Source organism: Neovison vison, chromosome 5, assembly GCF_020171115.1.
Source record: "Neovison vison isolate M4711 chromosome 5, ASM_NN_V1, whole genome shotgun sequence".
Taxonomy (NCBI): Eukaryota; Metazoa; Chordata; class Mammalia; order Carnivora; family Mustelidae; genus Neogale; species Neogale vison.
The window spans coordinates 135,034,556-135,048,150 of NC_058095.1; the positions used below are offsets into that span (position 1 = coordinate 135,034,556).

At 36.7% G+C, this 13,595-nt stretch overlaps 1 protein-coding gene across 8 annotated transcripts in view; it reads right to left on the reverse strand.

Moving 5' to 3' along the window:
• Positions 1-13,595, reverse strand: part of TBC1D4 (TBC1 domain family member 4) — a 189,106-nt gene that overhangs the window by 23,576 nt on the left and 151,935 nt on the right. For 5 of the 8 annotated variants that reach the window (XM_044249874.1, XM_044249878.1, XM_044249877.1 and 2 more), the window contains exons 11-12: positions 2,869-3,035; positions 712-921 (exon numbers count right to left, since the gene is read on the reverse strand). In XM_044249874.1, the coding sequence (XP_044105809.1) occupies positions 712-921; positions 2,869-3,035 (377 nt within the window). The other 3 variants (XM_044249882.1, XM_044249875.1, XM_044249881.1) reach the window with 3 other exon arrangements.

A 13,595-nucleotide genomic window follows, 5' to 3' on the forward strand; every position in this document is an offset into this window, starting at 1 on the left:
TTAATGTGTGGTTTGTATAGGCTTAAATAACATTCTTTCAAAGTCTGGAGAACACATTCTAAAGCACTTGCTAGTCATAAACTAAGCCGTAAAGCATGAGAAATGGCACAGTAGGTATTGTAAATTATCCAATTATACATTTAATAAAGATTTGAATATGATTTGTTAAATAGACAATGTATAAAGCCAACAACAAAAAAATAGGAACTTTGACTTGATAACAGGTAATTAGATAGTTGAACTGGGTACAAAACAGAATTTATTTGAAATAGGCACATTTCTTCTATTATAAATATAATTAGCCTAAAATTTGAATCAATTTCAAAAAAAAGAGAATATATTTTTTACGTTTAAGGGTTTTTCTCCTAAGTTATGCACAACAGCATGAAACTTGCAGTCATATCAAATGCACTGACTCCACAGAACCTACATTCTCTACTACCCAATTACTATTTACCCATTTATCTATTTCCCATTACTCTAAAGGTGTCTGACGTTTTATCAAGTAAACAAAAATATAAATATTTTAAGCTGAACATTCCCACGTCATAGCAACCTTACAAAATAACACTAAATGATGACAGCCAGTAAAATCCTAGTAAAAGTGTATTTACATTCTGAAAACAAGTGGGGGAGGCTGGGGTTGGTTTTAACCTAAACCCTTCCATTATCTACAGTATCATATCATTTAGTCCTGTTTGAATGGCTAACCTTCAAGTTTCTGGTTTTCCTTCTCCATTCGAAGCAACAAGATTTGTTGATGTATGGCTTTTTTCCACAAACTCCTCAGTTCTTCTGATTTCTTTTTTTCTTCAGCCTTCTCTGGGTCATCTGCCCCAGACACGAATATAACCAGCGGTTCCTCCTCCATGGTTGGAGCAAGAGGGGACAGTGGCAGCAGCTCGTTCCTGTCCAGTCCATCTGCAGAGAAGAAAACAGTCAGAGGCATTCCTGACTCGTAACCCAGACTACGGAAGCTTTGTCTAGATCTGGTGTTCTCTCATCCTATCTTCCACCTATAAAGCTTTTTACGAAACCACTTTCCCAGTAACTGCATTTCTGGAACTAACGATTTAAGTAAATTCACTAGACTAAATTCCCCTGCCAGATTTCCCTCTTGCAGTGAAACGAAAGCACATGTAATTTCGCCACTTCTTCTTTCCACACCAAATGACCTATAAGATAGGTGTTCTGAAGTGAACCGGCATTCCCCAGAGCCCAACACTTCTGCAATTTATCTCTGTACATTCTCTGATTGTGCAAAGCAAAAGGATTACATGAGCAGGTAGCAGCAATCTCCTAAGGGTCTCCATCTACCATCAGAGACCGGCAGGAGAAGAGCCGCTGAGCAACACCGGGCATGTCCTGGCTCGGCACCTCTGCTCGCTCCTGCAACATTCCCTTACCCAATCGTGGATCTCACTCTCTCCCTCTGTTCCAGGCCATCTTTTGCACTCCTGCCAATTATTTTTCTATTAACAAACACGACTGTGTCTCTTAAAACATTTCAACAGTTGCTTGTATCCGAAAGCACAAAATCTAAATTACTGCAAATAGCATATAGACAGCTTCAGACTTTGGCCTCATGGAAACTTTCTGGCCTATTTCTAGCTCCCATCCTCTGCTCCCATCATGCTGAATTTCTCGCGATTCTCTGCCCTGCAAAGTTCTCTCCAATAACATCAGACCTTTGCTAGTCCCTTTTTCTGAAACATGCGTCTCTCAGCAACGAGTTTAAATTTAAATATCCAACATTTCTATGTAGATTTCTCTGGCCACCCGAGGCAGAGTTCATTTTTTCTCTAGGAATGTGAGTTATTTTGTTTCTTTTTCTTTACTGACTGACTTCTGTCCCTACCCTTATTTCCTTAATAAATAATTTTTTAAAAATTTTACTCCTTTTCTAGCTTCTTGAATTGAATACTTAGTATATTTGAGTTTTGTCTTTCCTGATTTTAGAAATGCCCTCTAAATACCGTGCAATGTTGATGTATATGGCTCTGAGCATATTTTATTTCTTCCAGTTACGGGTAGTTTTCAGTCTCCAAGCCCATGAGATATTTTAGTTGTCTTCTAATTCTTGATTTCTTTTTTTTTTTTTTGCACTGTAATCAGAGAATATAGTATGAATATTTATGATTGTGTCACTAAATTGCCTTTGTACCCAAGTACATAATTAATTTTTAGGAATGTTCTATGTGTGCTAAGAATGAGTGAATTTACCCTATAGGGGGCAAGGCTCTGTATAAATATTAGATCAAGCTTGTCTAATTGTATTTCTCAAATATTATCTGTATTTACCTTCTCTATATTTAATCTGCAGAGAGAAATATGTTAAAATCTCCCATGAGAGCTTCTGATTCATTTCTCCCAAACATTCTGTAAAGTTCTATTTTCTGGCTTTCAGGGCTGTATAATTATGCATGTTCTCATTATTGTTGTATCTTTGATTATTGTTATATTCCCTTTGCCCTTTTGGATGTCTTTGCTTTAATTACTAATAGGTCTAGTCTTTCAGTTGATATTTGCCTAGTGTATCTGTATCCATTCTCAATCATTCAACATTTCTATATCACTTTGTTTTATATGTGACTCTTACAAAAGTGTAGGTTACTTTTCTAATAATAAAAAAATCTATGCTTTTATAACACTATCATAGTGCTTAGTCTGGGGAACATACTCATTCACTCAACAAGCATTTACTGAATGTCTAACATGTTCTAATGATAACTGAGAAGTTTACCACCGTATCAGATACAGAAACAAATTCTTTCTCTACTGTAATCATTTAAATCTCTTTGTACCCAAAGCACTGCATTCCATCCCCTAGTTTATGATACCAGGAAGGCGTAATTGTTTTGTGTGTACCACACAGACCCTGCTGCATTGCTGAGGGAGATTTGTTCATGGGAGAAGCAACCCTGAGGAAAATGCGCTGCCGCCAGGAGATTCGACGAGGGGTGACAGGGGTTCCTCCAGCGTTTAGGGACTCGTTGCTGCAAGTAGACGAGGTCCTTTTTCTCCCTTCTCCATCACTGTGGAAAGCAAATAAATACGTAACTTGTAAGGAGAACTGCATAAGATGGACTTCACCACGAAATGGGAGCACAAGCCATTCACAAGTTCTGCCATGGGCAAGCACAAGCCTCGGGCAACATGGCGCAATGCGTCACCAGGCACTCTGGTCCCCCAGGCCGCCATATCCTAAGAAAAATGCAATCCAAGCCATAGCGCAGTCCTGAGAAGCTCACTGGTTTCTACTCATTCCATAGAAGCCAACCATTTCAAGTCCTAACCTGAGGAACAGAAGTATGTATACAGAGGAGCAAAGGTTGTTTAAGTAATTAACTCATGCTTTGCTAAAAATTTGAAAGTGTATTCTAAGCAATGTAAACATTTCCTAGAAGGATCATAAAGGGCTTTCCTTATGCTCTTATGGAAAAGGCTGATAAAGATAGCTTCTCACATCCTGTGGCTCTTAAGATCTGTCTACAAATTGTTAGCTGCCAATATCTGGACCATGGCAGAAAGGAACCTGAATAAACGTGGAACGGTTAACCTTGGGATTATTATCAGGTGATATATCAATAAAAAACTGTCATCAATAAGACTGGCTAGATTAAGATAAAGAATATGCAACATTTCTTCATAGCAGGACTTCACAGAGACTGTATTATGCTGGTATGCATTAGGACACTCCAAGAGAGAAGCAATATACAGACACACTCTCATTTGTTTAAATTACTTGACTCCATAATCACCTTCTCCAATTTTGGGGGAGTTTGAGGATGTGGCATCTTTCTACATTGGTGCTTTATGAAACAAACATGTGAAAATGCTGATCTGCTCTAAAAATGTCATTTCCTAGGAAAGAACATTCTAAGTTATGTTAGGCCCATCTGCAATAAAAGGTCATTATGACTCAAACTCACTTTTGAGACCATTTCTGTTAGCAGCTGGAATACCATGTAATAACTGTGACTGTCAGTGGTGGTAATATTCAGTTTCAAAGCCTCTGAGCTTTCCTGAGAAAACGATGAACATAATAATATTGACAGGTGGTGATCCCACCAAGAAAAGATACGGGACTTTTTTTTTTTTTTTTAAAGATTTTATTTACTTATTTGAGAGAGCGCGTGAGAGGCGAGAAGGTCAGAGAGAGAAGCAGACTCCATAGAGCAGGGAGCCCAATGCGGGACTGGATCCTAGGACTCCAGGATTGTGACCTGAGCTGAAGGCAGTTGCTTAACCAACTAAGCCACCCAGGCGCCCCAGATATGGGACTTTGATGAAGTCAAGAAGAGTCAGTACTTAGTCAGGAAATGGAGCTAGAAAAACCACAACCCTGCCTCAGTAGTGCTGAGGCCATCAACAGTCAGGAGAGCAATTCTGCACCTGCCTGTCATCATTGTTTTTATTTTATGTCCTCGCAGACATCAGGTAATTCTGTTCTCTCTCATCTTGATCTATCTCCCTGGAAATATTCCTTCTGGATTCGCTAAACTAAGGTGAAGTAAGAGACCTATGTCTGAGCGGCTGCACAGTTAGCAAGTGTCATGATATGTTCTGATACTTCACGAAGTAGCTGATGCGTACGTACATCTGAATACAGTCAAAACCCTTTGTCATGTATCCTAAATAAATCTATGACCCCACTACCTATCTATGGTTCAAAACTCCCTGTAATCCCGATTAAGTATGTTCACCTTTCTTCCACTTTGGAAAGTTGTTGTTTTTTTCATATATACGACTTGAATAACAGAATGCTTATAAAAGATAGACATTTCTTTGTAAATTTGCACATGACATTTATTTTTTTCTTCATGGCCTTTATGGACTGATTTTCTCTCCTCAAAATTCATATGCTAAAGTCCTAATTCCCAGTATACCTTACAAAGTGACTATATTTGGAGATTGGTCCTTTAAGGAGATAATTTAATTAATTTGGTTATTTATTTATTTTTTTAATTATTTGATTATTTTTTAAGATATATTTAATTAACATATAATGTATTATTTGGTTCAGGTGTACAGGTCTGTGAATCATCAGTCTTACACAATTCACAGCACTCACGATAGCACACACCCTCCCCAATGTCCATCACCCAGCTGTTCCCTCCCTCCCACCTCCATCCCATCCAGCAACTCTCAGTTAGTTTCCTCAGAGTAAAAGTCTCTTATGGTTTGTCTCACTCCCTGATCCTGTCTTATTTCATTTTTTCCCCTCCCTTCCCCCCACGACCCCCCACCCTGCTTCTCAAATTCCTCCTATCAGAGAGATCATATGATAATTGTCTTTCTCTGATTGACTTCTTTTGCTTAGCATAATACCCTCTAGTTCCATCCACGTTGTTGCAAACAGCAAGATTTCAGGTTTTTGGATGGTCACATAGTACTCCATTATATATATATATACCACATCTTCTTTATCCATTCATCTGTCGATGATAACATCTAGGCTCTTCACTTTGGAAAGTATTAATTGAAGTATTTCCCTTTTGGAAACTGTGAATCAAATGTTCTGTAAATAACAGTTATATTCTGATAAATACCCCTAACGTACTCTGTATCTTCATTTTGGTAACAGTATCTTACTAGCAGTTAGCTGCTATATGTCCAGTATTCAGAATGTATTTCTAGCTCCTGGTACAGTTACTAGAAAACAATAGTAAGCACTTAACAAATTTCCATTACATAAATTAATATTGTAAAACCATACAAAACATTAACTCAGAAGTTTAAGTAAAATGGACAAAAAAAGTCATATTGGCTTGGCTAACATGTCAGGAATACCATTTTAAAACCCTGTGTGTAGCATGAATTTTAAGTCTTTCTGGCAAAACGTTCTAACAGCTCTCTTCCCAAACGTACACACTGAGCCCTGGATGGCACTGATAAGTATTGACAATGACAGTGGTCTTAGGAAACAACTTAAGGCATCTTTCTTCCAAGTACGTGTGATTCCTGTCCTACAGAAGAGCATCTATAAGCTAAAGAAAGACTTCTGAAGAAGTACCTATTTGAATATGCCTCATAGGGTAAATGTTCAGTAATTCCTCTTTCCTTCTTAGCAGCTCTAATGAGAACTAGAGTAAACTAAACCAAAGGATTGTTAAATTTTTATATTTTAATGCTGGAATTAAAACATCTCTTAAAAATTGCCTTCAAAAAAAAAAAAATCACGGGGCACCTGGGTGGCTCAGTGGGTTAAAGCCTCTATCTTTGGCTCAGGTCATGATACCAGGGTCCTGGAATCGAGCCCCGCATCGGGTTCTCTGCTCGGCGGCGGGAAGCCTGCTTCTCCCTCTCTCTCTCTCTGCCTGCCTTTCTGCCTACTTGTGATTTCTGTCTGTCAAGTAAACAAATAAAAATCTTTAAAAAATAAAAAAAAAAAATTACCTTCCAATTCACTATTGATGACCCATCAAATGTCTGATAGTACTAAACATAAAACCGAAAAGTACCCCTATCAACTTCATTATTGTCTCTAAAATATGTGCTTTTGGGGAACTAGGTCAGAAAACAGGTCCATAAATACCCCTCCCATTAGCCCATTACAAAGCTGAAAGTTTCATAACATCTAAAATTTCATATCCTATAATCTAAATAGATTGCCAAATGACACATTTTTCTTCTTAGGTCCAGAATTTAATGGTCAGAATTTATAAGCCCAAAATTACCAGTCAATATATAAGATAATGATTTAAGAAGAGATATAAGATATAAGAGATATAAGATAATGATTTAAGAAAAGAACTTGCATAACAGACCCTTGATCCTTTATCTTGTACTAAAGAAGGGCATCCTGAAAAAGCAGGCTGGTGGCCGAGAGAAGGCAAAAGCCACCCTGCTTCACTTCGTGAGAGAAACCCTGTCTCCAGAAGTCAGAGGCCAGATAAGGCTTTCAAAGTACGCAGCTCACGAAGCTCGAAGCTCGCCTTTTGATTAACATGTGCTCCGCAATCTGACTTTCCTAAGGTGGCAACTGCACTGTCTTAGGCATTTTACAAGTACGAACTCATTTTATCCTCACAATGGGGTATGTGTTACTTCTGTTCCCATTTTTAGTGAGGAAACTAAGGTCTGAGGAACTTGCCCCCAGCTGCATGGGCAGTAAGTGGAGGAGCCAGGATTCAAACCCGGGCCGTCCAGAAGCCAGAGACTCAGGCACTGCGGCTTATCAGGACAGTGTAAATACTCTGCATTAGTTCACACAAAGCACTATCAGACCATAAAAGTAAAGATGTCCAGACCCCAAGGACCCTGTGTGCTCTAGTGAAAAAGAAGTCAGTCTCTAGCATGAAGTCTTTTGATCAGTATGCCTTTTTCCATCTTTTCAGGGAATAAAGTCGTAACTTCAAAGAATTAGGTGTTCATTATGCAAATGTCTCGTTTCTTCTTCGCTTTTGAAATACCTCCATTCCAAAATGCAAATACTTTTTAAAATAATGGGATCAAATAAAAAACCACATTAATACGGTAGACTATATTAGTGTATGAATTATCTTTAACCTTTTTTTAATGATAAATTACAACTATTTCCTATTTTTTTCATATAGCCTTTTCCTTCCTGTTTTTGCATTTTGGAACGCCAACATGCACATTATAAACTGCTTCCCAAGAGACATATTCAGAGAAAGTATTTTGTGCCAGAATTACCTCTACTGAAAATGTCTGACATTAAAAAATGAATAACTAGAAAGGGAAGACAATGTGGAGAATTCCCACATATTTTTGATTGGTGTATTCTAGATATACGTCCTATTACCAGTCAGCAATTAATTAAGCACTTAATTAATTAATTAATTAAGCACTTAATTAATTAATCCAAAAGACACCTATGCTTTACGAGGAGAGGAAACATCCTATCTTACATGTTATCACCCTCTAGGCTGGGAGGCATTTCCAAGTCCTTCTGGACACAGCATGAATCCAAAGCTCTCAATATAATATGAACCCTCCCACAAAGCTTCAAGATAACTTTTTAATACATCTTTGGCCAAGCAGTTAGAAGCTTCACCACATCAACTATTAAATTAACATTATACTTCTGTGTTCACACAGAATTTTTAATGCACACTTCTCTGCTTTAATAACAATGAATTCTATGTATTCTATATAAAATGAAGATGTTTTCGAGACCACTCACAGGGACTCTACCTTAAGGTTGCAGTCACATTTTACTCCCATCCCCTCCCCACCCCATCCCCACCCCCGCCCCAGGGCAACACAGATACATTTTTCACAAAGGTCCTGGGCAAGGACCAATATACAAAGGGATTATTCTGCTGAGCAGCAAACTGCCCCCCCCATCCTCCTGCCCTCTAACCCCCACTGAAAACTATCAGCATCATCAAGTCCAAAAAATGATTAGTACTGATTAAAGCTACATGGAAATCACAATGTTTTACAACTCAAGATAGAATCAAGACTTGATTACTGTGATAGCAACTATGTGACAGAAATCTGAAAAAGCCTTCTCTTTGTAAATACCTCAAGAAAGGCTCATGGAACAACACAATGATGAAACTTCAGCTTTTCCCACAGGATCCATAGTATAATTTAACTCAGTCCCATCAGGTACACTAATAGGTTAGCTAAGTCCTGGCTTTCAACTGGGGACAATCTTATCATTCTATGGAAAATCTTTACTAATTAAATTAAATTGATATTGAAGTATTCTAGTGGAAAACAATATGTACATCTAAGCTATGAATCAGAGATAGATTAATCAGCGGAACAATGTGTAAAATAAACAAAAAGAATGAGAAAAACAAAGAGTTTTATTTCCTAAACTCTACATTGAATGTGAATTTTTAAAAGATCAAGTTCTTTGCATTGGAATTTAAAGTATCTCTGGGTAGCAAGCTCCTTTGCTTACTCACATCCCTAAAACCTAAAATTAAGAAAATAATATCAAGCAAGATACAAAATATCCCTGGGGCTCAATTTAACCATATGTAAAGTAAGGAAATTACAGGCCAAATGATTTCTAATGTAATAAACAGACATACTTCTATGCCTATAGCAGAACCTACAAAGACACACAGTAAAACTAACATTTTCATTAGGGTTTTAAAAGTAGATAAAAAGTATTATGTAAAGGTCTTACTCCCAACCATTAAAAAGTGCCTGTCAGTGAAAAGTTTCAAGTCTTATCAGTGTGGCCAAAATAATTTTCTTTTTTCTCCTTTCTCTTTTCTCCTTCTTTTTCATTCTAGTTCAGCCTTTCATATGTGTTTTCACTCCAGCTAGAAAAAAATCTAAATGTTAGTGGCTCCAAACACGAAGATGGGTATGCCTGTTTCACTGGATTCCTGATAGAAGCTAAGTATAGAAACTAGAACAAAGCAAAAAAATAATCATTTTCAATTAAGTTTTTCAGCGATGATTTTGGATGTTTACAAAAAAAACATGCAGGCCAAGAGGAAGAAATGTCACTACAGATGTGGTCAGACTTCCATAATAAGGAAGTAGGTATTTTCCTTTGTCCGGACCTGCGGGAGGTCTGGCCTCCAGCAGTATCTAAAGGTAATCAATGTGTGAAGAATTAAGGTGAACAGAAAGAGATTAACAATCCTCTTTGAGGGAAAACCAGATTGAATTTTATGAGTATGTTTCTTTTAGGATGCTCATTTCTGCATCTTCTCAGGATTTGAAATAAATTCCTTATATATGCATATGTACCTCCAAATGAGCAAATTCATGTTTATTAATTCAAAATTAAAATTGTGTTTTGATTGAAGGCCACAGCACCATACTAAGGAATTGCCACCATGGAATAGAGTAGAAACAGGATTTCTGTTTACAATCAACATTTTATATGATCATTTATGATTTTTGATTATACCAGGCATCACATTTTCCCTACTACATAACCATCAGAGTACTGGAATTTTGACATGCACTCAGGAGACAGCCAAAACTGCTTTTTAAAAGGAGTGATATTCAGTTGGAAGAAATTATGAGTTTTTATAAACATATTTAGACCTCAAATCACCTTGATTCTGAAGCGGTGTCCTGTCTAGTACAACAGGAAAAGAAGGAACATTAGCACACATAGAGAGATATATGTCCAAAATCAGGATTTAGAATAAAGAGGCATTCCCATTAGTCATCAATAAGGCATAGATAAGGCAATAATGAACCATGAGTTATGATAATACTATTTTTATCAGTGAACACAAGAGAACTACATGGAACCAAAACTGTACCACAAAGTACATCAGCAAAAATCTTATTTTCTCACTGAAAAGTCTTCTAAGTGAATAGCAGTAATGACGATCATTTTACTTTTGACCAATGAACTTCAATATAAATGTTTTTTCAGTTACAGGCTTAAAAGCTAAGAAGCAATTATAAGGAGTGACAAAGATGACTGCTGATAGAAAGGATATTTCTGATAAATAAATATTATATAAATATACTATATCATTACAATTATAGTTTAGTCACTAAACAATGAAATAACATTAACTTTTTAGAAATTAATTCAAAGATAAATCAAAACATGCTTATTGCTCTTCCTTAATCCTTTCAGTGCTGTGCAGAAAAACCTACTTATCAATAAACCGTGATATTAAAAATATCTTGGCTCCTTCTTCTCAGCCTGCTTAAAAACAGTAACCTGACATGTTTTTAATAATTCAGGATAGAGGTCCTAGAGAAAGATGCCTAATCTGAGTTTCAAATTTCAAATTAATAGGCTTTTTAAAAAGTAGTATGGGTAAGCCTATATGCTAACCTGCTCTATGCTTTATTTGACTATGCATATTTAGAAATACAACTAATAAAATATGAGATACTCAAGTGAAAAGAAAATTATAATTTATGGTATTCTGAACATCCTTCATTTTAATATTCTGAATATTTCCAGATACTACAGTAATTATGTATGCATAATGTTCTCTCTGAAAGTAGTGATGAGAAATGTAGATTCAGAAATCACTGGGTTAAAAACATGCACTTGACTATCCTTATCCTTAGGAACTATAACTATTCAGAGGGAAGGGACAGGATATATGCAACCTATTCACAAGTGGCTTAGAATGAAGATATATGTATGCATCTATTTACATACATACATACATATATTTACATATACACATTATGTTTATATATATGTAAATGAACAGAAGAAATAATTTTTTTAAATGTGGCAATTTTTAAAAGTTGATGAATCTAGATAAAACATTTCTAGGAGTTCTCCGTAATATTTTTCAGATTTCCTGTGAATCTAAAATTACTTCCAAGGACAAATCGAAAAAACACCCTCTCCAAGACTGTAACTAGTAAATTTATGTCCAAGTGACTTACTAGTCGAAATAAACCTATTAGAATTTTGTCTAACAATTTTACTACTGTGGATGTAGTCCTCAATAATGGATAGATATGCACAACTAATAATATATAGGACTACTATTTTTTAAAGGTTTTATTTTGTTAAGTAATCTCTATACCCAAAACGAAGCTCAAATTTATAACCCCAAGATCAAGAATAACACACTCTAAAAACTGAGCCAGCCAGATGCCCCAGCAGTACTCTTTGAATAACCAAAAACTAAAGCGCCTGGGTGTCTCAGTCAGTTAAGTGTCTGACTCTTGATTTCAGTTCAGGTCATGATCTCGGGGTTGTGATATCAAGTCCCATGTCGGGCTCCATGGTGGGCATGGAGCTTGCTTTAGGATTCTCTCTGCCCCTCTCCCTCTCTCTTATTTGGAGAGCTGCTCAAGCTCTCTCTAAATAAAAAAAATAATAAAATAAACCAAAAACTAGAAACAATCCATATGTCCACTGGCAAAAAACAAACAAATAAATAAATTGTAACATATTAGATGGAATACTATGCAGCAATAAAAAATTAATGAAGTGCACACAAAAATGGGAATGAATCTCAGAAACTAGCGTGCAACAAAAGAAACCAGAATCATTCTGGGTTTTTTGTTTTGTTTTTAAGATTTATTTATTTATTTATTTGACAGACAGAGATCACAAGCAGGCAGAGAGGCAGGCGGGGGGGGGGGGGAAAGCAGGCTCCCTGCCGAGCAGAGAGCCCGATGTGGGGCTCGATCCCAGGACCCCGGGATCATGACCTGAGCCGAAGGCAGAGGCTTTAACCCACTGAGCCACCCAGGTGTCCCAGAAGAATTCTGTTTATATAAAGTTCAAAATCAGGCAAATATGAATTATGGTATTAGCGGTCAGGAGGAGGGGAAGGAATTGGGTGGAAAAAGGGGAGGAAGGAGGGGGGCATGGCAGGATTCACTCTGTGATAATCCAATGAGCTCTATTCTCGTGACTGGTGTACTTTTCTATAAAAATAAAAATTATAAATCTCTTTTTGGCCTGATTCTAGGCTTGTCAAATTATAAAAATGAATTAAAAGTGTACAGAAGTGAAAGAAAAATGTACAAAAATGTGCTCTCTGATTTTTAGACTTTCTCAGAGCCAAGAAAATATAACAAAGTACAGAAAACAGGATTCTTTCTAATGACCCTACAAATTTAAAATTTTCCCATAGGGGTGACTGGGTGGCTCAGTGGGTTAAGCCTCTGCCTTCGGTTCAGGTCATGGTCTTGGGGTCCTGGGATCAAGCCCCGCATCAGGCTCTCTGCTTGGCAGGGAGTCTGTTTCTCCCTCTCTCTCCTGCCTCTCTGCCAACTTGGGATCTCTGCCTGTCAAATAAATAAATAAAATCCTTAAAAAAAATTAATTTAAAAAAATAAATAAAATGAAATTTTCCTACAGGTTTTAATATCACTTCAAGTAAGATAGCTACAAAAAGTGGAAATTTTCAATTTAAAACTAATATATACTTGGCTCTGACTTCAATATCCCTCATTAGAATGAGGTACAGAGGACAAAGAAGTGATAAACAAGAAAAATGCCTACACTTACGCAAAACCACTGAAGATGAATATGTAATACTCTACACTCTCAATAATCTAAACACTATAAATAATCTAAGAAAAAGTCAATGTTTTGGTATTCTGCATTCTGTTCACAGCTAACCTTGGACCTTCTCAATGGCTTTTCCTAATTTTCACTTTCAGGCAGGCTTCTGTTTCCAGAAAAAATCTGGGACTATCCAGATGCTCACTTGAACTAACAGAACAATAAGAAACTGCCCATGGGTTTCACTGAGAGTGTTGTATTCCTATTCATCGGTAGTACTATAGAGATAAGGCAAACTGATATTTTTATATATGTATATTGTTGGTTCTCTCAATTCATGGCATATTCCATATATATTATACTGCTTTTGTAGCCAATTTTGTTTAACTCTTCTCCCATAAGGTTGTTCCTGAAAAACCTCTTATCTATGTTTTTAATATTTATTTTTTAAAGTAATTGCTATACCCAACGTGGGGCTCAAACTCATGACCCCAAGATTTAAGAGTCACACACTCTACTGACTAAACCAGCCAGGCTCCCCTGTGAAAAAACCCTTAAAATCAGTTCTTCAGGTTAACTTTCTTCGCTAGAAACTCAATGTATGAACGTGACTTTGTGCCAGTTCAGAACAAATTCAGATTCAAATTGTTTTAAATCCAATATTAACTACCTTTCTTGGAGTGAAAACAGTTGGCACACA